The following is a 24,280-nucleotide window of genomic DNA, read 5'->3' as shown; positions in this document are numbered from 1 at the left end:
TTGCGCGACCATAATTGGCTGGCAGATTAGGCGTGCGAATCTCGACAACTCGTTTTGATTCTCGCCAAGTTCAAGTCTAACTGAAAATCTAGCATCATAATTTGAATTTAGCTGTTTTCCCATTTGTTTTATTGTATAGCCTGACAAGTTTTTATTTGACCCTCGCCGCGTTGCGGATTTTCAGCTGAACTAATTTCTTTTACTGGCAAGGATTACTATTTGACACCCGTTGTCGAAAGTCATCGAATGTCAGTGATGTAAACATGAAGCAAATATTTTAAATTTTCTAACGGTTTCATCGCAATTTTGTCCAAAATAATATGATTAAAAGTGAAAATAATTATACTAAACGTGATAAATTACTTACAACAAAAAAGGATGAAGGATTCGACAGCATTTCGATACCAATGTTCTGAAATTGGTTATTGACAAGTCCGGGACTGACAGTTTATAGTGCGGTTCTCCTGTATTAATTTGTTGGTTTCGCGTTTAGCCTAATATATTTTTTGTTCTAATTTAAGGTGTCTGTAGCTCTGCCGTGAAAAATATGTATAGAAATAAGGAGGCCGTTCCATAACTGCCACCAGTACAGAACAAGGTCCCACGAAAAAAGAAAATAAACATCGATGACTTCGATTAAGGCACAAGATTCATGGATTTTAGGCTGTGCGGAAAGAAGTAGCGAGTCTTAAAACCTTGCTTTTTAAATTTTGATTCTCTAAAACCATGTTTTAATTTTCTACAAATATTAACGGGTAACCAGTACACGCTGTCCCCAATACGTATGACGTCGGCACATTATTGCCATATGAAAGCGGTTTGTAGCGACACTCTTTCAGGGTCAAATAAAATCTTGTCAGGCTAAACAATCTTCTAAAAAGAGAAAAACAAGGCAATAGTTGTAGTATTTTTTACAAAAAAATACTACCTATTAAATTCTCCTTACAGCGATTCGATATATATATTCGCATGTCGATGAATAGTTTCATTAATTGAACAAAATCATGCCTCCTTAATAAAAAATTGTGTGAAACGCTTATACTCATCTAATTCCTTGTCTAAGGCTACTTGATAAGGTATTGTTAGTATTGTTAGGGTATGTATGTAATTATTTATTAAGGATAAAATAAACTTAACAGCATTTCGTCGTGTACTATCCGTAGATTCAACCTCAGAAATCCCTCCTTTCCCTAACCAATTCATTATTTTTTCTGTGTTTGTATTTGTAACCTCAGACAGCCCCGCGTTCCGGCGTTCTCTGTCTCGGCGGGAAAAGAACGCTAGAACGCGGCGTTCCACTTTGACCAACGCGGCCAGACTGCCCGGTGCCCGCTGTGTGCGTTGTTGCTACAGACTCTGTACATTCTAAAGAACACAGAACTCTGAACGCGGAACGCAGCACTTCAGACCGCTCTCTGTCTGCACACGTTCTTAGTTCGGTATTCATGATTTATGACGATTTGTAAAAATATTTGCTTTAACATTTTTGGTTAAATAAAAAAACGCAACATTGATGTTATAAACCGGTAAATTCGTGTATTTAGCAAATACAACACATCACTAAAAATACCTCCCACCCACCGTCCACCGTCATGAATTTACATTATTTTATCAAGCAAAGCAAGAAGCAAGAAAGTTTTAATTCGTGCGGTGCATAGTTTCGTTGTTTAAAATATATTGAGGCAATCTCTTAATATATAAAGACAGTGTAAAATGCATATGTACATAGTTTCCTAGAAAATACTTGATAAATATTGCTAACTAAGCTTAGTAAAGTAGGTAGACAAAGTAAAGTCTGCATCCCATCCACATTCGAACAATGAAAGTTACAGTTACTACTTTAAACGACGAAATATTCGTCTTAGACGTGTCAGAGGATCTGGAATTGGAAAATTTCAAGGCATTCTGCGAAATAGAATCTGGTTTTCCAGCAAAAGATATTACGTTGAATTTCAATGGCAAGCCTCTATTAGACGACAAGAAATCACTCAAGGAGCACGGGGTACACGATGGAGACGTGCTGGTGCTGCTGCACATGCTGCAACACGCGCCCGAAGTCAATGCAACCGACTCCAGCCAAGGTAAACTCTATTTTTTGTACACTTAATACTATGCGCCTATTTCTGATAGTGACATGCAATTTGTTTTGTCATCCGTTATGTCAATATTGACAAATCACTCCAAAACAATTCTAGTGACATCTGTTGTCAAATTTAAAATCAATTTAAATTGTCAAGTCTAAAAAGATATCCTGTCAAATTACATGTAGCAAAACCAATTTTGTGTTTAGTTTGTTCTTTATATTTGTATTGTTTTACAGCTTTACCGACAGGCCTGGCAAGCCTGGACTTCAGCAATATCCAAGTGCCACCTGGTGCCAGCACGGCAAGTACATCAATGGCAGCTCGGGGTCCACCTGTGGAAGAGGATCCTCGTATTATTAGAGAAATGTTTCTTGCAAATCCAGACCAACTGGCACTCCTCAAACAGAACAACCCTAGACTAGCAGATGCACTTACAAGTGGGAACCTTGGTAAGGACCTGAGTAAAGTATGATATAAATATATTTTGGAAATCTTAGCTGCAGGATTTGTAATACTTACATATTTTAAAAGTCATAGATACAGCCATTGTTTATATTAGCCTCATTTTATTTTCTCTTTGTTACAGATACCTTTGCTAGTGTTCTGCGTGAACAAGTTTCTGCCAGAACTGAACGCCAACAACAAAGAATAAGGCAAGTCTTGTACCTGTTTATATCATTAGCTTTTTTTTATAATGTAAAATCATGCTGAATTTTTGTTTTACGTCTCCTCCTTAGAATGATGAACTCTGATCCATTTGACACAGAAGCACAGAGAATGATTGCTGAAGAAATCAGGCAAAAAAATATAGAGGCCAATATGGAAGCGGCTATGGAATACAACCCTGAGACCTTTGGAACCGTGGTGATGCTGTACATCAACTGTCATGTCAATGGGTAATACTCTTGTAATGATAATAATGGAAATATGCAAAAGCTAACTTTTTTATATGCCTGATTCTGTAGGTAATAGGCTAGTTTCATTCTAGTCATCTCAGCTTCTTTTGAAAGTTTTGAAGAACTGTCAAAACAATTTGCTGACATAGAATTATCAGGTGTGATGTCAGGTCAATTCATTTACTTTATATCTTTCTTTTTGCATTATTAAATAGAAACTGTGTTTCAAAATAACTACTGTCCATATTTTTCTTCTAATTATTTGGTGCTTTAATTATTTTAAGTACTTATAGGAAAGTAGCCTATTGTACTGTTTTACTGTTTTGCTAAATTGCTTTGTTTATGATAACTTCATTTAAATGCAATGCATATTAACAAGTACATTCCAAGATGCGGCGTGGCTACTAATTTTATTATTAATGGTACATAGTAATCAAATTCACATAATGTACAAATGTGTATTTATTCACTATTGCATTGAATTTCTTGGAAGAAATACCTTAAAAGTGTGAATGACTTCTCAGGTAGGCAGGTAGGCATAAATATTCTATTTTGACTTCATTAAATGTGAATGTTGCTTCAACCACAATAGTAGCTGGTCATATTCAGAGTATTTTTAAATTTGGCATGAGAACTTGTTTTCAATGAAACAGCAATATTAAGGTACAATAACCTTGTTTTATAGTGACATTTGAAAATGTGTGCCACATGTTGCTATCCTCCAGTGGCTCAGCATGATGCACTAAAATCAAGTCAAAAAACATACCCAATCTGTTTTTTATATTTCATATTGATCAGCAGCGGCTGGTCCATACAAGCCGATTCCCATCGGCTTGCCTAAAATTGATTACTAGTAAAGTACCTAATGGTAAGGTAGGTGTCTTTTAGCTCAGTGTTGCCCAGCAGAAATTTTCACCAGCTGCCACTGATATTTATTCACATGTTTATTGATAACATTTAGTATATTACATTCACAATATTAAGTAATTTACTACCAGCTAAGAACACATTTTATAGTTCAATAGGTACATTGTTATTCATTGTCTGGTAGAGTTTGTCACTTGTACTGATAAAGTTGATGACATTAAAAGTGAATTAATTTAAATATAATTCTATGTCACTTGATTGTTTTATAGTCTGTTTAATTGTTCAATATCATTCTAGAAAATTTGCCAGTTTAGATTCTGAGCCAACTAGACTGAGCCAATATTTAAAATTATATTGTATCCTATGTTTTCAGCTTCCCCGTCAAGGCTTTTATAGATTCTGGTGCACAGACAACTATTATGTCCGCAGCCTGTGCAGAGAGATGCAATATCATGCGACTTGTTGACACCAGGTGAGTCAATGCATTGTACTGTATAATATTTAGTGCAGCGGTTCTTGAACTTCTTAACCTTTCACTGATGAAGAACTACTTATTTTGTTTTTACCAGGGACTAAAAGTTTATGCCTATGTCACATACACTTTGGTCAAAAGTTCTACTCTGTTTGAGACAATACATTAAAAAGGCTTTCATCTGATGTATTAGTTATGGTGTCCCATACCTAACGGAGTCTTAGTGATACATCTGCAATTAGGTCAAATTGGCGAGCTAATCTGGCGCTTGCGAAAACTTGTTTTCCCCCTCTGGCTTGTACTTTCTATTTGCACTGGGTAAATTCACCAATGTCAGTGATGAGTTTTACTTGAAAACTTATATGGCCTGTTAGGTACCGTGACAGAGAACCCTTTTGTATGGCCTTTCTTTGTATATTCTTCTGACACATTATTTTCTTCAGACCAGTGTGCATTACCATAACACAAAATCATCATTTTTTTGTGGACAGATGGGCTGGCATTGCTAAAGGAGTTGGGGTACAGAGAATTATTGGCCGCATTCATATGGTGCAAATGAGAATAGAAAAGGACTTTCTTACCACATCATTCTCAGTTTTGGAGGAACAGCCAATGGATATGCTACTTGGATTAGACATGTTAAAGCGACATCAGGTGAGTGTAGCTCTTAGCGTCAACCCACACTCAGGCGACTCACGTCGTAAGACGCGGAACGGGCGGCGCGGCAGTGGCGTTTAATTTAAAAAACGTCTCCTCAGTACATTTTGTATAGGAAAGACGTAGGACGCGCCCCAAGCGACGCGGCGCCACGCCCGCGTCGCTTGAGGCGCGTCTTTTAAATTTATCGTTTTATGTATGAAAAATCGCTCATTATTATGAAGATGCGTTGGCAAGATTTCAGCTTTCTCATGCTTACAAGATAATTGTGTATTGTGATGATTTGATGATATTCTGATACATAAGAATAAATAGATTTCAATAGGCTACTTGACCCTTTTTTAAAGTATATTTTGTATTATTTATTACTGTCCAATTAACCGAAAAAAAATACTACCATATTTTATTACGACTTGAAAACCACAAAAACATTTATAAAGTTTACTTTAACTTAATTAGGCAAAAACATCATTTGCCATGTTAATCTATAGATTGTCTGCGCATGACGTAAATCGAATTGAACTCAAAATTTTCTGACATTTAAGTTATGAGGCATAAAGTTCATCATGTCAGTGATTGACCTGACATAAAATAAGTTAGGTTCTATGACGTCACTACACGTCTGACAGCGTTTTCGGTGGCCAAAGTTAAAAAAATATTACACACATTTTTAATCGAAAATACGTAGCCACCATACACTTTTAATACCCAAAATCTATAAAAATTGGTTTCTTATGTCAAATACTAGCCTATTCCTCCATTGCTCCGTAGTATAAAAATGTAGTAGTCTCATATACTTACAAATTCCTATTTTTTTACAGTGTAATATAGACTTGGAGAGGAATGTACTTCGCATTGGAACCACAGGCACTGAAACCCCGTTCTTGCCAGAATCAGATCTGCCCGAATGTGCCCGCCTGTCGGGCACCTCAGAGGATGAAATAGTCAACCAATCCATGCGGGACCATGAAGAGAGACAAGTCAAAGAAGCAATTGAAAAGTCTAAACAAGGTGGGAGGATGAGAAAAAATCAATATTTTTATAAACGATAATCTAATTTCCTGTGAATTATTTCTATTAAGTTAGATAAATTACAACTAAAAATGGCAATGTATAAATAAATAAAAATTGCAAATCTTGTTTAATATAGGATTAGATCACAAGGGTATTTTAAAAAACTATTATTACAATTTTTTTCTATCAATGAACTTCTTATTATAATTTACGCATTACCATTTAGATTATAGTTCAAATAAGTCCCTTCTTGTTCTATGGAAAGATAAGGCAATTATGCATATGCAGTATGCACATAAATACGTTAGCTTATGAACTTTGAGCATTAGCTACTTTCTAAAGGGCCTCGGTAGATAAGTATAATATTTGGTATCCTTATCCCGGCATTTGGCATAAGCAGTGGTGAGAATTCCATCTAACTTGATTCCCGTTGATTGGCCTGCTGGGAAACAGTTACATTTTTACAGCTTATGTAATTAGGCACGCTCGGCGCACAACTGTGAGCTGTCATCATAGGCACTGCAGTCTAATTTTGTGCCATAGGTTAGGTAGGTATATTCTTAATACCTATGTAGGCACGAAGACAGGTCAGCAGGGCTAGCACATGATTCGCGTTTTCCCACAGTATCTCGTCGCGTCGCGACATAGTTACACGTCTTATTTGACATAATTAGATTAATTAGTTTATCATTATCATCATCTTCCTTGCGTTATCCCGACATTCGCTACGGCTCATGGGATGGGATGGAAGCCTGGGGTTCACTTTGACTGATTCCTAGAATTGACGTAGGCACTAGTTTTACGAAATCGACCGCCATCTGACCTTCCAACCCGAAGAGTAACTAGGCCTTATTAGGATTAGTTCGGTTTCCTCACGATGTTTTCCTTCACACAAATGCGACTGGCAAATATTTATCAAACGATACTTCGCACATAAGTTCCGAAAAACTCATTAGTACGAGCCGGGGTTCGAACACTTCGAACCCGCGACCTCCGGATTGAAAGTCGCACGCTCTTACCGCCAGGCTACCAGCCAGCGCTTGTTTATGTCGTGGCAACATAATCTCGCACCAATCATTGGCCTGCCTTGCTGACACCCTTGGCGTTCAAACAATAAAATTCTTATTAGATTTGCCTGAACTGAAAAAATGAAAAAACGAACTGAAAATTTTAACTTATATACATTTTGCGGCATTGCAACGGCTCGTATATGTATCATTGAAACATTGTGCAGTGTTCTTTCTAAAAATATTAATCAATTTTAGTGTGCAAAATATAAGAGCTCAATTTGTTGTGGGCGGTATGTGTTAATATAATATTATTTTCTCATTAACATTTAATATTCGAATAAGTCGCCAGTATTTCTAGATTGAAGTTTGAAAATGATTGATATAGATAAAAGTTGAAGCCTTAAATTTAGTTCCACTTGGAGTAGGTACTCATACATATTGTAGCAAAGACTATTTATGTATTATATTATGAACACTACTAAACATGTAACGTAGATGACTGTTTATAAATTCGCCTATAGTTTTATTTTTATTTTTTGTTACATATGGAAGTAGATAGTTGATTTCTGTATAAAGGGAGTACTGAGTCGAATTGGTTTGTTAAACAGCAGGAAGCAGTCCAGCAGCGAGGTCTTCCGGCGCCCAGACTTCCGGCTCCGCGCCGACGCAGAGCTCTAGCCAGAGAATCGGTGAGTTGGATAAGTTTAACCCTTGAATTAGACAAAACATTAATTGTTCATATTTTTTTAGTTGTGCCTATAATAGAGAACTAAAGATGAGTACGAGATAAACATTTAAAAATAAAAATCTAGAAATTTACTTTGCTGCTCAATCAGTGCTAAGGTGCTAACCCATTATACTTACTTGCGTCAGTTGTCGGATCTCGGACCGTCAACATGTCTAGCATCTGAGGGTGCCTCGTAGAGAGGCCAAACACGTGTTGAGTTTTTACTGTTGAGTTGTCTACTGTACGTGATCACAAAACCACGCTGTATTTTACTGAATGATTACTAATGTCACTGCGTATTATATTCTGACGGAAAGTGAGCACTGGTTAGCGAGTAGGTATAGCTTTTGTTGCTGCCAGAAACTTGTGAAAAGAGAGGCGTGACCGGGAGTGTGGAATGCCAGCGACCAACAATAAATATACTCGTATCGTATCTCTCTCTTTTACCGACAAGTTATTTATTGTCTTTTGTTTATTTAGCGACAAAATAATCAATTGGCTACTTTCCTTCTAGTCAAACGAATGTAAAATAATTATGCAATTAATATGGATTCGTGTCGAGTGACATAGCAGACGCCTAATTTACTTTGTCTGTTTCTATCGACTTATTAAATAGAAATGAGGCTTAAAAATAACTACTGTCCGTGTTTTTCATATTCTTATACGTAATTATGATAGTTATTGGATGCTCGATATCGAATTTGTGCATGATATACAATATTTTAAGTACACGCGGGTACCCTATTGCTAATGGCATCCTTGCTCTGAGTGGGACTATTGCTATACTCAATTACTTATTAATTATATTATATGAGCTTTTATTGTAAGTAATTATGTGCATGCCTGTTCGTATTGAGTATATAATGTGTTCAGTTTTAGGTGACCCCAGCCTGACCATCTTGTCCACGGACTCATTCGGCGAAACGGAGGTGGAGGAAATCGTAGCCCTGGGATTCACGAGAGAGCAGGTACTTAGCCGAAACTAGAACCTGTTATAAGGAGAATAGCCTACAGTTCAATTATTGAACATACTGATCAACATTTGTTCAGTGACTTTTAAAAATTATGAAGTCTTTAAATTTTTAATTTTTCATACAAAATAAATATTAGCTTCAATGTACGCCATTATTGTTGTCATTGACGTTGTCTGTCACACTTTAGACTTAACAGAATTCGCAATACTACCTCTTAGAAAAAACTTTCAAGGGTGATAAAAATCAAAATACAAGTTATTTTTAAAAGTCGCCGAACAAATGTTGATCAGTATAAGGAGAATAGCCTAGAGTTCTATTCTTCGCCTTTGTTACAGGCCCCACTCTGTATACTCGTACTGTCTCATTTATTAGATACTAGCTTTTGCCCGCGGCTTCGCACGCGTTAGAAAGAGACAAAAGTAGCCTATGTCACTCTCCATCCTTTCAACTATCTCCACATAAAACATCACGGCAATTCGTCGCTCCGTTTTGCAGTGAAGAACGGACAAACAAACAGACACACACACTTTCCCATTTATAATATTAGTATGGATAATAAAATGAGTATTTAACTAACTTCAAAATAAGGAGGAGGTTCTCAATTCGACTGAATGTTTTTTTTTTTGTATGTATGTTACTCGATATCTCTGAGAATAGTGAACAGATTTTCAAAACTTTTTAATCGAACGGGTATAACCCCGAGATGGTCCCATTGGCACCAAGTCGGGGTCTGATGATGGGATCTTGGAGAAATCGAGGGAACTCTTTAAATGTTATAGGCACTTGTAATGTTTTTAGTGTATTTTTTAAAGGTACACCAGTATTTACGCCTGATGGTAATAATTTTATGTGGGTGAGCTGATGATGGAAGGTCAACTCCTTAATGGTTAGGAGTTAAAGGATAATTCTTTCACTACTATACGCATATTCGGACTGATACTTATAATATGAATAGGAACCACTCAAAATCAAGAAATAAATAAACTTAAAAGCAAAAAATAATAAACCTTTGAATTCAGATTTCTTATAGGATTGCAATAATCTAAACATCCAAATTATATTATATATATTTATAGATATTTTTGGAGTCGAGGCCAGCCTGCTATGGTTGGGTGGGGCAAACAGGCAATAGCAAGGCGAGGAACAGGGCTGGCACCGACTACAAAAATAATTCATTTGTTTATAATTTGGATGTTAGATTATTGCAATCCTATAAGAAATCTGAATTCAAAGGTTTATTATTTCTTGCTTTTTAGTTTCTCCGTGTTTTGTAACGCGCTTATTTTTGAAGGCGGTTTTTTTTAAGTTTATTTTGAATTTAGAGGAGGCCTTTTCCAGGAGGCAAGCTGATTTACGAGACTTAATTTAAAAACTAAAGAACGGCTATAAAATTAGAAACCCAAATATGAAACTTAACTTTAATGCCAAAATGAGAAATTAACTGAAAACTCATTTAGATGCGATTATTGTCCAAAGTCATCCAAGTTGAAATAATTATATATCTACATCTATCTCATTTTCTTCCTCCTCATATTTGATAAAAAAAATCAAGGTATAGGACTATGTGACGAGAGTTGGCGTGGTGTTATTTCAAGTTTTATTCAGCTGTATTTGCTTTGTTGCAGGCTATAGTGGAGCTCCGCCGGTTTAACGGCGACAAGACGCAAGCCACTGTTGCGCTGTTCGCCAAGTCACTTAAGTTTTAATCGGGATGCGCTTTTTCCTAACTATACTGTTTGGTAAATATAAAAATATCACTAGTATAATAACGGGAGCTAAGTTATGTCGAGTGAAGGTTACAATAATTTGAATGTCCTCGTCATTTCCTCAAGTCTCGTTTGTACGGTGCGATAACTCACATGGGAGTTTCGTGTCTCACCGTCTAGACGAACTTTATAGTTATACATTTTATTTTGACCAAATAGTTCTTAGTCACACTAGGTTGTAACGGTTTGGTTGGGTACTACGCTCGGAAATATAAAACACGAAATTTACTTTTATATTATGATATAGTTGTAAGTGGACGTGTTTTGGACTGAGAATAAGGGTTTTAATAGTAACTTAAGAATTAAATAACTCAGACCTTTACCAAAAGTATTGATCACATGAAATTTAATTAAGTACATGATTAATTGATTAATAAATAGGTGGTTCTATTTTGTACGAATAGCGCACGATGGTCAATGTTTTTGGTAAAGGCTGTATTTTATTATGGTAAGTTTTAATATCTTCAAACCAGCCCCGCGGCCGGAGTGGCTCGGTAACCATTTCATTCGAGCTACAATCTTGCAAGTGTGAATGAGAGGTACCAGCCCGAACTTAACTCTGCAGATATTGCATAGATGTCGGCGACCATAATATGTTCATAGTCTTCATTAACTGCATACTTTATTAGAGTATGATATTTTTTACTGAGATATAGTCATTTATTTACCGTAAACTTGTTAAACATTACTTACTATGTCCAGCATTGCCTGCTGGTAGCAATTGAAGTGTTACAAATTCTGTATAAATCTCTAGATGATGAGAATTGTCATACATTAATACATAATATTATTTCCTAAAACTGTCGTATAGAAAGCTGATTTGATATCTTTTTAGATATTAATAAAAATTAAACTTCAATAGGTTAACGTTAAATTTGATCGACATTTTCGGCTATCGATGAATTCAGGGTTATATGTTAAATAATTACCTATTTGCTGTTTTATTGACCAGTCACTGACCACTGTAGTCCTTTTCTCAAAGTTATAAATTACAAGCGGTGGTGGCTGTCTAATATGAATAAGACAAGTTGTAAAGACACTTCCGCTTGTAGCATTTATCTTTAAGAAATGGGCCAAATGTAGGTAATGCTAGGCATGGTAGGTAGTGTCGAGCGAATGAAGTCTTATACAATGCGACGACTTCCTTAGTCAGAAAGATATAATATATGGTACTTACAAAAATTAATTTATTGGCACATTTGAGTAAATACGGTATAGACTAACCTGAATTAACAACTCAAATGCAAAAACAAAGTCGCCAAGCAAGTCCAATGAAATGAGTAAATATAATATGCATTGTACCTACCTATGTTCGAAAAATATTTTATTTTACGTTCAATGAAATGTCATATTCCGTAAACTAATTTAGACTATTATTATTATAATAGCGTTATTTATAATATTTTTTGCATGGTTTTCCATTTCAAATAAAATATTCATTTACATAAATCGAGTATGTATTAAATACCCACATTGACCAGTAGAGCAGGTACAGGCATCTTGACAACTGTACCAAAAGATAAGTTTCTGTAGGAAACACCAGACGCGTTTATAATAGGACATTTTCGCGAGAACAATCTCCAAAAATATTTTTTTCACCACACCAACTGGTAAAGATCAATTTTGCTATTCGAAAACGGATAGCAAAATTGCATTTTATCCACAAGAGTGCAAAGTAATTTCATACAAATTTTAACTTGATGCCTTGAGCTGGCTGGTAGAATTTACCTACAAATAATTATATTGAATCATAAATATTGAATAGATTGCTAGATTTGATTTAAATTGATGTTTTATAGTCAGTATTTTGTTCGTGTTGGTGTGGTGAAAAATGTGTTTCACTCGGCGGCAAAGTTTGTTTAAACTACGTGCCTTGAGACCCTCGCAATGCTCAAGATTCCACTTTTTGAACCTCTCGCTACCCTCGTAATGCTCAAGATTCCAATATTGGCACGTGCGGTTAAACAACAACTTTGCCCCCTTGTAAAACAAATAACTATTCTAAGGTAGGTACATTTTATGTTTTTCCTATTCAGAATCACGAGCCCTTTCGATCTAGGAACGAAAAACAAAAAAAATATGAGGAGAAAATTAAAAGTAACTTACGTTTTAGGTTCTACAAACACCATCCATAATTTGCAATGCTCAAGATTCCACTTTTTGAACCTCTCGCTACGCTCGCGGTTCAATATTGGAATCTTTCGCTTGCTCGGGTATCAATATTGGCACGTGCGGTTAAACAACAACTTTGCCCCCTTGTAAAACAAATAACTATTCTAAGGTAGGTACATTTTATGTTTTTCCTATTCAGAATCACGAGCCCTTTCGATCTAGGAACGAAAAACAAAAAAAATATGAGGAGAAAATTAAAAGTAACTTACGTTTTAGGTTCTACAAACACCATCCATAATTTGACGGTTCAGGTATATAGTATACATATATAAAATATAAAGATATTCAAGATTTGTTTCAATTTATTTGAAGACACATTTTATAAATATAACAAATAGTTACGCATAGATATACCTACATATTCTACGCTCATGAATCATGATGCACAGGTCAGTCACACCGAGCATTGGAATCATATAATATGTAAAAAGAAATATCTTTGGGTTCTTGTCATTTATGATTGATTAGTATTTAGTCCACGCAAAACTACACATATGTATGTATATGTATGTAGTCTATATCTACAGTACAGATCTGACAGTTTGAAGAGCACACAGCTAATGGCGCTCCCACATATATGACATAACAATGTGACAAGGACAGCGTAATGTCAATCAATACTATCATTACTTTAATTATCTACAACTATAACAGCTCGCACCATTTCGGGTGACTGCCTGTGTAACATGGGCCTTACTTTTACATGGAGATTCCTAATTTCTAACTTGACTAAGCTACATAAATAATTTGCATTTAGCAATTGTTGTTTGAGTTTTATTAAACATTAGGGAGTTAATATTTATGTAGACGAATATATATATAAATACATTAATACGTAAAATGTCGGTTCCTTAAATAATGAGATGATATGGTAGAGAGTATTAATGTTCCTTCGATCACTGATCACACAAAACGTGTCTACAATTTGTCGCTGCTTAGTGCTTAGACAGCCCCTTCACACTCTGGCGGCTGATTTGCGAGTTTATTAGCCATCGCCGTTAAAATATCAGTTAACCGGGCAAACCTCTGGTTTGGAGTAGTTAACGCCCCGCGTTCCCCCCAAAGAAAATTAATGTGAAATTCAGTTTTGAATAATTCTAGTAGGGTGGGATCCAAGGTTGGCCCCAGGGAAGACATTTCCTGCACCACTGTCCTAGCGTTCCGTTTGAGCATGTCCACTTGGTCCGGGAAGTAGCGCGCGGCCTCCAGATGCGCTGCGGTCGCGTTGAAGTCGAACGCGAGGATGTTCATCAGACTCGTCGGGAACGACTCGTCTGGCTGCATCAGCCCGCCTCCTTCGCCATCTGTTTGCAAACAAGTACATGAGTTTTCGCTTCAACCATAAGCTCCGCGTTTTGTAATTTACATTGTTTCTTGATATGCTTACCGAACAAATGGAAGCATAGTACCGGCGGCAAAATATGCGGGGTTGTCGTGTTCGGTGGCAGAGGGTTTGTGCCCTCATTCATACTTTTAAAACAAGGTCGCAGCTTTGCTTCGAACATAAAGGCATTGTCTGTGTAAACACGTCGTAAAATATTCCAAGCGTTTTCTAAACATTCCACCTGAAATAGAAAAAAAAACTTTCGCTATTGTTTCAAATTTTGACACAGTTAAATGTAAAGTTCGGTATAATGACTGTAATTAAGTATTAGAAATAATATTCCATGTCTGGAATGATCAAATTTTACGGTCACCTGCGGCATACAGAGTCCGAACATGATGGCTGAGAACCCGTAAAGATTTCCTAGCGCAGTTTTTGTTTCTACGGCGAGAAGTATCCAATCGTTGATAGTATCGGCTCTTTGTCTGTCCGTTTGGCAAGTCAGTATAGTCACTGCTATCAGTAGGCGGAAGGTTTCAATCCTGCGAAAAATAAACAGGATGTCACACAAGAATTAAAATCTCTAATTAATTGACATACTTCTCAACCAAGTACCTAATGATGAGTAATGAATGATTGTTACCTTTCAATAACATCTAACCGCAGTGATCTTCCCTGAGGCAGAAAACATAATTCCAAGCCAGACGCGGTTTTCTCTAAACCCTCGATCTGTATCGCATCGTCTAACAAAAAGTGCAGGTCCACTTTTGTCATATGATTTGCCAGTATGCGAGGCCCGGATGTTCGTAACAAGAGCTTGATTGTGTGCAAAGTCTCAGATTCCAACGGTTTTGAAAGTCCTGATAATATTATTTGTGATTGGAAGTTCTCAAGGTTAATTCGGGAATCTACGGTATAGTCTAAATTTTCGGATTGCAATAGCCGTGCTTCAGTCAGCTCGTAGTCGAACTGCTGTTTTATCGTTGGAGTCACTACATTGTAGTCCGAGTCAATCCTTGATTTATTCGGATCGCTATGGGCTGAGCTTTGAGTCGAGTCCCCGGAGCCATTTCCTGAGTCTGATCCTGACACGTGGTACAGTCTTTGCAATTCCAATCGCCTGTCGTCCGATTTAGGGCCATCGTATCTAGCCGGTTTGGCGGGAGGGCTAGTAGGGAGATTCACATCCCAGGTGCCAGAACAGGTATTTGATTCACTCGAGAAGTTTTTAACATGTTTCATTGTTTGACTTTGAATTACCCCATCTGCACTCGCGCTCTTCGCCTGGTTCGCATGCTGACCCATGTCAATAGGCGTCAGCGAATGAGAACGTTGCTTTTTAAAAGGCGCACGTAGTTGCATCCCTGGTTTGGAAGCGAAATGACTGTATAGGCTGTAAGGGTTACCATAGCTAGATCCGTCACCCACAGGGGACACAACTGAGTTGGGGTCATCGTTAGGTATGTAGTTTGTGAGAGGTACTATTCTGTTAGCCGGATACTGTATTCTCGCGCCCGATGCGGCAGATATAGGCTTTCCAGAACCCACATAAGACGTAATCAGATCAGCAACCGTATCGTAAGCTTCATCTTCAAATTGGTATTGGTATCTTTCGTACACAGTTTCTGGGTGTACAACAATCTGTAAAAATAGTTCACATTAGTAGATATCTCGGGTAAATATCAAAATCATAAATAGCGAAGTTCGTGATCATACCCGCTGGATAACGAAATGTAAATGCTGGCCGTTGGAGCGGCAGCTGAGCACGTAGTTGTCGGGCTGCGAGGAGGAGTCGCGCACCAGGAACTCGCGGTCCTGCTGCAGCAGGCTCTCGGCCGCCGCGCGGCTCAGCGCGCCGTGGTACCACCCGTGCGATATTATCTGGTCCGACGGCAACGAAAACTCCCACTCGAGGAGCCCTGACGTTGTCATAGAACTCGTGTCCTGATAAATAAGAGTCGCTTTTAAACCGCGCACAATATTAAAAAAAAAAACATTCGTACATTTGTCACTCTATATCTTGTTACATAATTTAGTAGGTAAAAACCAATCTTTAGCTTTTTCGTCCCTAGCATATCTCATTTCATAAATTCATCTAGGTATGTGTACAAATCGCACAAATGTAATATTAATTAAAACTTATGTTTGAGATTCTGTATTTGATTTCTTTAATCTATTTATGATCAACCCTGGAATATAACAATAACAACTGACAAGACGTATTCTAGATCATCCTGTATAGGGACTACAATATTGAGTGTCCTCAACATAATTTGCTATTAACCAATGGTCATGTACTCACCATGGTGAATTAATGCTGTAATGCAGTGATCTCAATCAAGTCACATAACTAAGATGTATAGGTAAAACGTTTCACGGCAGCGCAATGTTTTTGCCGGCGCGGCGACGGCAAGGGGCGATGGGGCGGGTGGATCGATACGCGGGTCGCGCCCGGCCGCCCGCGCGCCCGTGCCCGTTACGTTGGCATCGCCGCCCGGAAGATGCTAACTTCGGGTCTGAGTTTAGCGCATGCGGATTACGGAGTTCCAACGGGACTCTTTGTTTTCCAAAAATGGCATATATTATATCCATCAAACGTAGGGGCAGAGCAATGATTAACCCTTTGTCCGCCATAGTCCGATAAGACAAACAATGTTCGGCTCATTTCGCCGAAGTCTGATAAATTAGACAAATCTTCGTACAACTTACTAATTACGTACTACCGGCGCGATTTAAAGGTTACAAATGTAAATGTAGGTTACATATTTTTCATAAAAAAGATTGCTTATTCCTCTTCCATCTTAATTCTGTATACCTACCTACCTTTTATATATTGATGTATACATAATAAGGTAACCTATATTGTTATACTGATGTTTTCGCTATAGGTATGTTCTACTTACCCACTTCATTATTTAACTCATGTTTTGATAACACTTCTGTGTCTTTGTGTCACGCAGTCGTATGTTGACTCTTTTAGCGATTCTTAGTACTAACAAGTAAGTCACCATCATCATCTGGGGCCCATTTCTCAAAACTGAATGTTACAAGTTACAAGCGGAAGTCTCTTTCCAACTTTTCATAGGTATTAAACATTGACTACCACTTGTAAATTGTAACTTGTAGCTTCGAGAAACGGTCCCCCGGTCACCGAATGTCAGATCACTGGACAATGTATTGAAATGTTACAAAAATGGAATCTTGAACGAGTCGAAGGTTTTTTAAGACGATACGGTAGGGGTCAATTCTCCATACAAACGCTCTCGACTATTTCCTCCCTGGTTTTTGAAGATAGAGCAATGATTTTTTCAACACAGATTGTTATTATTTTTATCTGTGTCGGACCGTTTTGATTTTTTTGATATACTGCTTTTAAAAAATTCCAGAGCCAATCAAAAATTTCCAAAAACGGCCTTTTTCATTGTGGCGCAAAAAAAGGTGTGATACTCAAGATTGGTAACAATTGACCAAAAAACCTAAACGGTCCGACATAGATTATTTCATTGTTATTCAGATTCTCAAATTTCGTTCCGATTGATTAAGTTTTGAAGGAGGAAAGAGTCGAGAGCGCAATCTCGATATTAAAGATTTTTTTGAAATATCTTTTGACTGAGTTGTTCTTAATGGACAATTTTTTTCGATAAATCTAGTTAATAACACTTGTATATTTAACTAAAATTCCCAAGTTGAAAGGGGGGCTCCTTTCCATTTTAGCATTTTCGCTACCGTATCCTCTTAAGTATGTACCACGATTTAACTGCGTTAATCAAATATGTATCTAATCTCTCACAAAGTTGCACAGCAACGCGAAAAAAGACTAGGTCTGATGTGTACCTATTTATGATTACCTACATATAATTTGCCTTTCCAATCACCACTTTTGTCTATCCTAGCAGTTAAACCTCACGAAACCTCTCAAGATATCCATTAAACTATTTGCCATGGCATTGCAGAGTAAATCCCAAGTTGTTGTTCCTTTTTGAAGAGCAAATAAAACTTTTGTTATAAATATATCTTGCATGGTTAGTCTAGTTTTCCGATATACTAATAATAAGTAGGTATGTACGTACCTAGTATAGTGTGTCGTTTTACTTCAAACGTGGGTAAATGCATTCTGCTTTAAGGTTGAATATATTAAAAAAATTAACATGATCTGCAGGGCAATTATGGTCGCGCGATAAATGATAAAACATCGGGGCGTCCCTATCGCACTTACAATTAGTGCGATAGGGACGGCCTGATGTTTTATCATTTATCGCGCGACCATAATTGCCTGCCTGAAAGATAATCAACCTTATAGCAGAATGGATTTACCCAAGTTTGAAGTTAAGCGATACAGTTATCGAGAGACGTTTCTCTAAAATTGGAATACCAGCGCCTAGATTTGCGCACCGGTACGGCTCACCGGCATCGGCATGAAATTTATATTGAAACACTTTTAAACTGCCTACTGATATTTAGATATTTTTCATAACATTCCCACAGTGAATGTACAAATGCCCGCAGGCGGAGCGGGAGTTATAGAAAATGGTTTTCCCTAGGGAGGTATGATTTTTTTAGTACCGTATTTAACTTTCTTTTTATCGTTTTACATTTACATACTTACCTACAATTTTTTTATACACTGTGGTCATGAGCAAACCGAATACTTTTAACAGCGTATTCCTGATTATTTTAAAGGTGGAAACCCATTACACCATATCATGCTATGACCGTGCTATGAACGTGTCAGACAAAAAAATATTCTTTGTATTACAAAGTATGAGGCTATGCATACTAGCCCGTTCCATCACCGATCATACCCGTAGCGTGCCATGCACGGACCGTCAAATATTGTCGGCGAGGATATTTTGCCGGTGTCGAAACGCTCCGTGAATGGCACGCAACGGTGATAGAACGGTGCGTGCAGGCGGTCAAACGGGGTATAACCGCGTATGGTGACCGTTTGAAGCACGTTATACACGCGTTGTCATACTTCTTTCAGTCACTATACTCGCCTATGCTACGGGGATGATACGCGGACACTACGGTCACTATACTCGCCTATGCTACGGGGATGATACGCCACTACGGTCACTTAACTCGTTATGCCCGGATATGAAATGATGTGGACACGTTGTAGTGGGCATAGCCATCCGTGTCGCGTTACATTCCGTGCCTGACACGTTCATAGCACGGTCATAGCATGATATGGTGTAATGGGTTTCCACCTGGGGCTAAAATGTCATCTAAGCTTTTCTAGGTTACACCTAGTTTCAGAGTTATTACCAATTTAAAATAAATATTTTCTTATTGTTACTCAGTACTACATAATTTTTAAGAAAAAAAAAACCGTCGCCTTTCGGGTTCTGGTGAAAGCTACTTGCGAATGTTGGTTTATGTAGAAATGTGTAAGTATTTTTTAAAACTGCTTTTAATGCTTTAATTATTACACTGAAAGAAATGTTTGCATAACTGTAACCAAATTTTAGGTTACTGCTTACCTAAAAATTGTGACTTGCGAACTACGTGTTACCCATTACCAAACCGTGTTTTGTTATTTGTGTTGAGTTATGAACAACTTAACTATTTATGTTACTGTTTTAAATTGTATGTTCTACTTATAACAATGGTAATAGTCTAGTAATAATTATAACATTTTGTGATTTGCAACAAAAGTACAAGCGCCATTTTGTTACTATGGAACAAATAATTTAACTATTTCACAACCAAATTGCTTACGAATCTATAACATCTAGTTGGTTGCAAACACAAAAATGTTTTGTAATAATTAAATAATCCTACATTTACTTAGTAATTAAACTGTTCAATTATTTTCTGAATTGATTTATTTATTAGTAGTCAAACTGTTCATCAACTGGTAACTAATTTAATTTGTTGACGTGTTACAGTACTTAGGTTGTTAATCAGAAAGTTTAGTCTGGTAACTAATAACAAAACTGTTTAGCTACAAGTAGCTCGACCAATTTAGTAATCTATAATTAAAATGGTAATTCCACTATATTTTGTTAGTTAAACGTCGGATCAAATAGCTACCAGTCCATCCGGCAATTAACTTAGTACAAAAAGGGACGATATCAATGAATCCGTCCTTAAATTAATCAACGAGAGTATAGTAAAATCACATTGTATTGAAATGAATTGTAACAACACCTTTTAGTAGCCTTACCCGATCACTTATTACGATTCAGTTTAAGTTTTTAGCTCCGTCCTGTAGCAATTCCGTTTAGGTCCTAAACTGAATCTTAGATAATATTCGTAATAAGTGATCAGGTAATGCTACTAGAAGGTATTGTTACAATTCATTTCAATACAATGTGATTTTACTATACTCTCGTTGATTAATTTAAGGACGGATTCATTGATATCGTCCCTTTTTGTACTAAGTTAATTGCCGGATGGACTGGTAGCTATTTGATCCGACGTTTAACTAACAAAATATAGTAGAATTACAGTATATTTATAATATTTATTATTTGACTGAATTCTGATAAATATTCATATTAAGACGGGGTTTTACTTGAATTGGTGTTACTTACATTAAAAACAACAATAATTAAATTACATTATTTTCATAAATAATTAACGTAAAGCGTCTTGATACGAATATTCAAATTTTAGGTAGGTAGCATAGTAAAACTCTTCATTTAAATGCTAAGTACAGTTTTATTCAAATAATTCCTGTATTTCCGAAATATTATAATAAAATTATGACACTATAACATTATTTACTTTCTGATTTCGTAATCATCAAAAAATAGAAACAATGGAAATACTAACTTATGCTTATGTTTCGCTTTTACTTTAGCCCAAGAGCTACCCAGTGCATTAAGAACAAATTTTATTTTAAATCACGCATCAACTGCATTTCGTAACGAACATTATTTACAGTTAGGTTTATTAGAGCTTTGATAGAATATCTTACAATTTAGACGGCGGCGACGTTAATTCCATTTCGCACCGTCTTTCCGCTCTGCGTGCGATGGTCTCTTCTATTTGCGCAGCACATTTCACATGCATGAAAAAAATCCTTCCGGCACAATCAGCTTAGACGGCCACCAGAGAAGTTTAGAGTAGACCTGGTTTAATTCTTACTCTTGCCTACGTTCGAAGTAGTCACCAAAAAAGGGGTCGCCATAAATGCTGCCAGATCCAGGACTTCTTCACAATGTTCTGAAACATTCAATTTAATATGTACCTTCCTCAGTCCTCGTATACTTTTTAATAATGTTTTATTTTTGTACATATTACAAAACCATTTTGAACTTTTATCGTGTAAAAAAGGGTTCTAAATACAAAAACAAAACAATCGTTAATATTAAAAGATACATATGAAATCAAAGGATGTGGTGATGTTTAGTCTGTTCGGAAAGAGAAGAGTCGTGGAATGTATTGGACCCCAACCCCATACATTTCACTACTCTTCTCTTTCCGAACAGACTCTATAGGTACTTACTTTTTTGGAAAATGCGTCCGTAATTATACTAATTATGTTTTGTAGCATGGCTGTTTGGGTAATCAGTTTCGCCTTGTAATAATTTCTTATATTTCCTCTTCTGATAATAACTGCAAAATATCAATATGTTTTCTGTGTTCTGAAATTAAAACGTACACAAATGTCAGAATACCAACGTTCACTGATAAAGGATAATAGAACATACAATAGAACTTTCCAACTATTCCAACGAATAACAATAAAATTGTAACCCCATAACCAAGGTGAACTGAAAACGCCGCAGTGAAAGGAATATAGGTAATGGTATTGACCACTCGTTTACTATGTTACTGGAAATTAGTACTAGAATTAATTCCTGACCTACAAACCTACCTGCTGTGTTTACCTACCTGAAAATTGCCCCCTGTAAACCTACGTATTAAACTTAGGAATTAAGAAAACTTCCACCTAATTAATTGCGTATTCAATCCTACTTATGGGCATTAAGCACTTTTGGTAGATATCTACTTACGCTACAACTACAGCTCCCATATCATGCAATTCATTATTGTTATTAAACGTTGTTACTTACCTTTAAACATCTAAATATTTACATAGGGAGAGCCACGACGCTAGGTACTCCTCCATCGTAGTGGTACTAGTACACGAGGCATCTCACACTCGGAGGATCTGGCTGACTCCGCTGCCGCCGCCTCCTCAAGTTCACTCATATTGTGCACCCGCCCTTGCCTCCAAGGTTTTCTTCACAAATACCATGAATTTTATTAATAACAACCGGACTGAACAAACTGATACGTGCTGAAGTGCTGAGACTCTCGTCTCGAGGAAACACAAACGGGAACGAACAGGTTTGCTTCGGTCTGGTCCGTTTACTGTGTGGCTGTGCGCGTCGCGTCATTCTGTTTCATGTTATAAACAATCGTTCGAGCTACAGATAACAAAAGTTTTGTAGCTGTTTTACTAAACATTACGTACTTTATAACTATAGTTTTCCTTAATTCGTACATTTGCTTAAGTAAGCAACAAAGAAGTAAAATCACTTATTTGTTACAAAACTATTTTTTGTTAATAAATAGAGTAGTAAATTAAAGACAACATAATTGTTTGTCTAATATTTGAATGAAATTGTTACCTGGTAGTTATGTAAGGTAAAATTATTAGTATGCTATTAGATTTGGTTAAAATCAATCAAACACTTTAACAGTCTGCAAACATATACAGTTTTGTTGGAACAACAATACATAGTTTGGTAAAACGTAGTCTAACGTACTGATAATAATTAAGGATACATTTAAGTTAATTATAAAAAGACAGTTCTGTTGCAGCAGCTCTACTACTTCGTTTAAGTTGATTAAGTTAATAACAGCCTAATATTAAATTACTGCACATCAAATACAAAATAACATGACTAGTATTGTATTACACCACAAAATTAGTTATGTAAATTTAACTAAAATTTGTTTCGCTATAACTTGAGTTCAATTATTTCTGAAACAACTTAATTAGTTCAGTTAATTATTTCTTTCAGTGTAGATGGCAACAAAAATGAATATACGTATAACGTTAAGGTTTGAGGAGTTTCCTCAATTCCTCATGAATCCGATTATATTATAAGAAATCGAAGCTTGACAAACTTTGACTTCAAAACATATGCTTAACAAACATAACTAAATAAATGTCACTGTTCTGAACTTAAATGCATGCTTTTCTTACAAAAATACCAAAGTCACTATGAGTGTGCCGTTCAGGTTTGAGGAGTTTGGTTCTGGCCATCATCAGCAGTTCCACTGCACCAAATGTCACTGTTCTGGACGAAAGTGCATACTGTTCTTATAAAAATACCAAAGTCACTATAAGCGTGCCGTTCAGATTTGAGGAGTTCGGTTCTGACCATCATCAGAAATTCCACTGCACCAAATGTCACTGTTCTGGACGAAAGTGCATGCTGTTCTTATAAAAATGGCAAAGTCACTATAAGCGTGCCGTTCAGATTTGAGGAGTTTGGTTCTGGCCATCATCAGCAGTTCCACTGCACCAAATGTCACTGTTCTGGACGAAAGTGCATGCTGTTCTTATAAAAATACCAAAGTCACTATAAGCGTGCCGTTCAGATTTGAGGAGTTCGGTTCTGACCATCATCAGAAATTCCACTGCACCAAATGTCACTGTTCTGGACGAAAGTGCATGCTGTTCGTATAAAAATACCAAAGTCACTATAAGCGTGCCGTTCAGATTTGAAGAGTTCCGTTCTGGCCATCATCAGCAGTTCCACTGCACCAAATGTCACTGTTCCGTACCTAAATGCATGCTGTTCCTTTAAAAACACAAAAATCACCATATGTATGCCTTTCAGATTTGAGGAGTTCCCTCGATTTCTCCAGGATCCCATCATCAGAACTGGGTTCTGAGAAAAGTGGGACCAATCTGTATGCATATACATTCAATCAAAAAAAAAATTTTCAAAATCGGTCCAGGAACGACGGAGATATCGAGGAACAAACATAAAAAAAAAAAAAAAAAACATACAGACGACTTGATAACCGTCCTTCTTGAGATATGAGGCGACGGTTAAAAAGGCTTTTTAACGGCGTCGATGCCATTATGGAGAATTCTCTCACCATCCCCGTTGATAGATATGTCAAAAGTCAAATAGTGAGAAGCACTTAAAACCGTAGGTATATAAATTTCTTTCTTTTGGCCCCAGAAATGCGTTTAAAATTATTCGGTTTCCTCATGTCATGAGCACCGTATACATATTTATTGCAAGTGTGATGAAATAGTTATTTGTTATACAAGGGGGCAAAGTTGTATTTTAACGCCGAGTGTGGAATTGAAAAACGAGCAAGTGAAAGGATTCTATA

General features: G+C 36.7%; 2 protein-coding genes across 5 annotated transcripts; one reads left to right on the top strand and one right to left on the bottom strand.

Moving 5' to 3' along the window:
* The first annotated feature begins 1,580 nt into the window (after nt 1–1,580).
* Nucleotides 1,581–11,305, top strand: LOC125241563 (protein DDI1 homolog 2). 4 transcript variants are annotated; one of them, XM_048150104.1, is made up of 10 exons: nt 1,581–2,081; nt 2,321–2,533; nt 2,671–2,737; nt 2,822–2,980; nt 4,221–4,319; nt 4,811–4,973; nt 5,798–5,987; nt 7,612–7,689; nt 8,601–8,695; nt 10,327–11,305. In XM_048150104.1, exons 1-10 carry the CDS (start codon nt 1,820–1,822, stop codon nt 10,405–10,407), a joined length of 1,407 nt encoding a protein of 468 aa, XP_048006061.1. In that variant the 5' UTR covers nt 1,581–1,819; the 3' UTR covers nt 10,408–11,305. The 4 variants fall into 4 exon arrangements, with proteins under 4 accessions (XP_048006061.1, XP_048006063.1, XP_048006062.1 ...); XM_048150106.1 differs by having other exon boundaries at nt 1,582–2,081; nt 8,607–8,695; XM_048150105.1 differs by having other exon boundaries at nt 1,583–2,081; nt 7,609–7,689; nt 8,607–8,695.
* Nucleotides 11,306–12,928: 1,623 nt separating this feature from the next.
* On the bottom strand, nt 12,929–16,766 carry LOC125241079 (breast cancer anti-estrogen resistance protein 3 homolog). Its single transcript, XM_048149390.1, has 6 exons — nt 16,266–16,766; nt 15,680–15,907; nt 14,607–15,604; nt 14,337–14,505; nt 14,027–14,204; nt 12,929–13,943 (listed from the first exon to the last, which is right to left on the bottom strand). The coding sequence occupies exons 1-6, from the start codon at nt 16,266–16,268 to the stop codon at nt 13,582–13,584; spliced, it is 1,938 nt and encodes a 645-aa protein (XP_048005347.1). The 5' UTR covers nt 16,269–16,766; the 3' UTR covers nt 12,929–13,581.
* Between the last annotated feature and the right edge of the window lie 7,514 nt (nt 16,767–24,280).

This window comes from Leguminivora glycinivorella, chromosome Z (genome assembly GCF_023078275.1).
Source record: "Leguminivora glycinivorella isolate SPB_JAAS2020 chromosome Z, LegGlyc_1.1, whole genome shotgun sequence".
Lineage (NCBI taxonomy): Eukaryota > Metazoa > Arthropoda > Insecta > Lepidoptera > Tortricidae > Leguminivora > Leguminivora glycinivorella.
Note: the sequence above shows the minus strand (reverse complement) of the source record. Positions and strands in the feature narration are given on the sequence as shown.

What these genes read in the sequence shown, in the direction of transcription:
- LOC125241563 (XM_048150103.1), top strand. Translation starts at nt 1,820, where the DNA reads ATGAAAGTTACAGTTACTACTTTAAACGACGAAATATTCGTCTTAGAC. An exon ending in TGCAACCGACTCCAGCCAAG is followed by an intron (nt 2,082 to 2,320) that starts GTAAACTCTATT and finishes ATTGTTTTACAG; the next exon opens with CTTTACCGACAGGCCTGGCA. An exon ending in ATGCGACTTGTTGACACCAG is followed by an intron (nt 4,320 to 4,810) that starts GTGAGTCAATGC and finishes TTTTGTGGACAG; the next exon opens with ATGGGCTGGCATTGCTAAAG.
- LOC125241079 (XM_048149390.1), bottom strand. An exon ending in CGGTTAGATGTTATTGAAAG is followed by an intron (nt 14,506 to 14,606) that starts GTAACAATCATT and finishes TATTTTTCGCAG; the next exon opens with GATTGAAACCTTCCGCCTAC. An exon ending in ACTATGCTTCCATTTGTTCG is followed by an intron (nt 13,944 to 14,026) that starts GTAAGCATATCA and finishes GTTTGCAAACAG; the next exon opens with ATGGCGAAGGAGGCGGGCTG.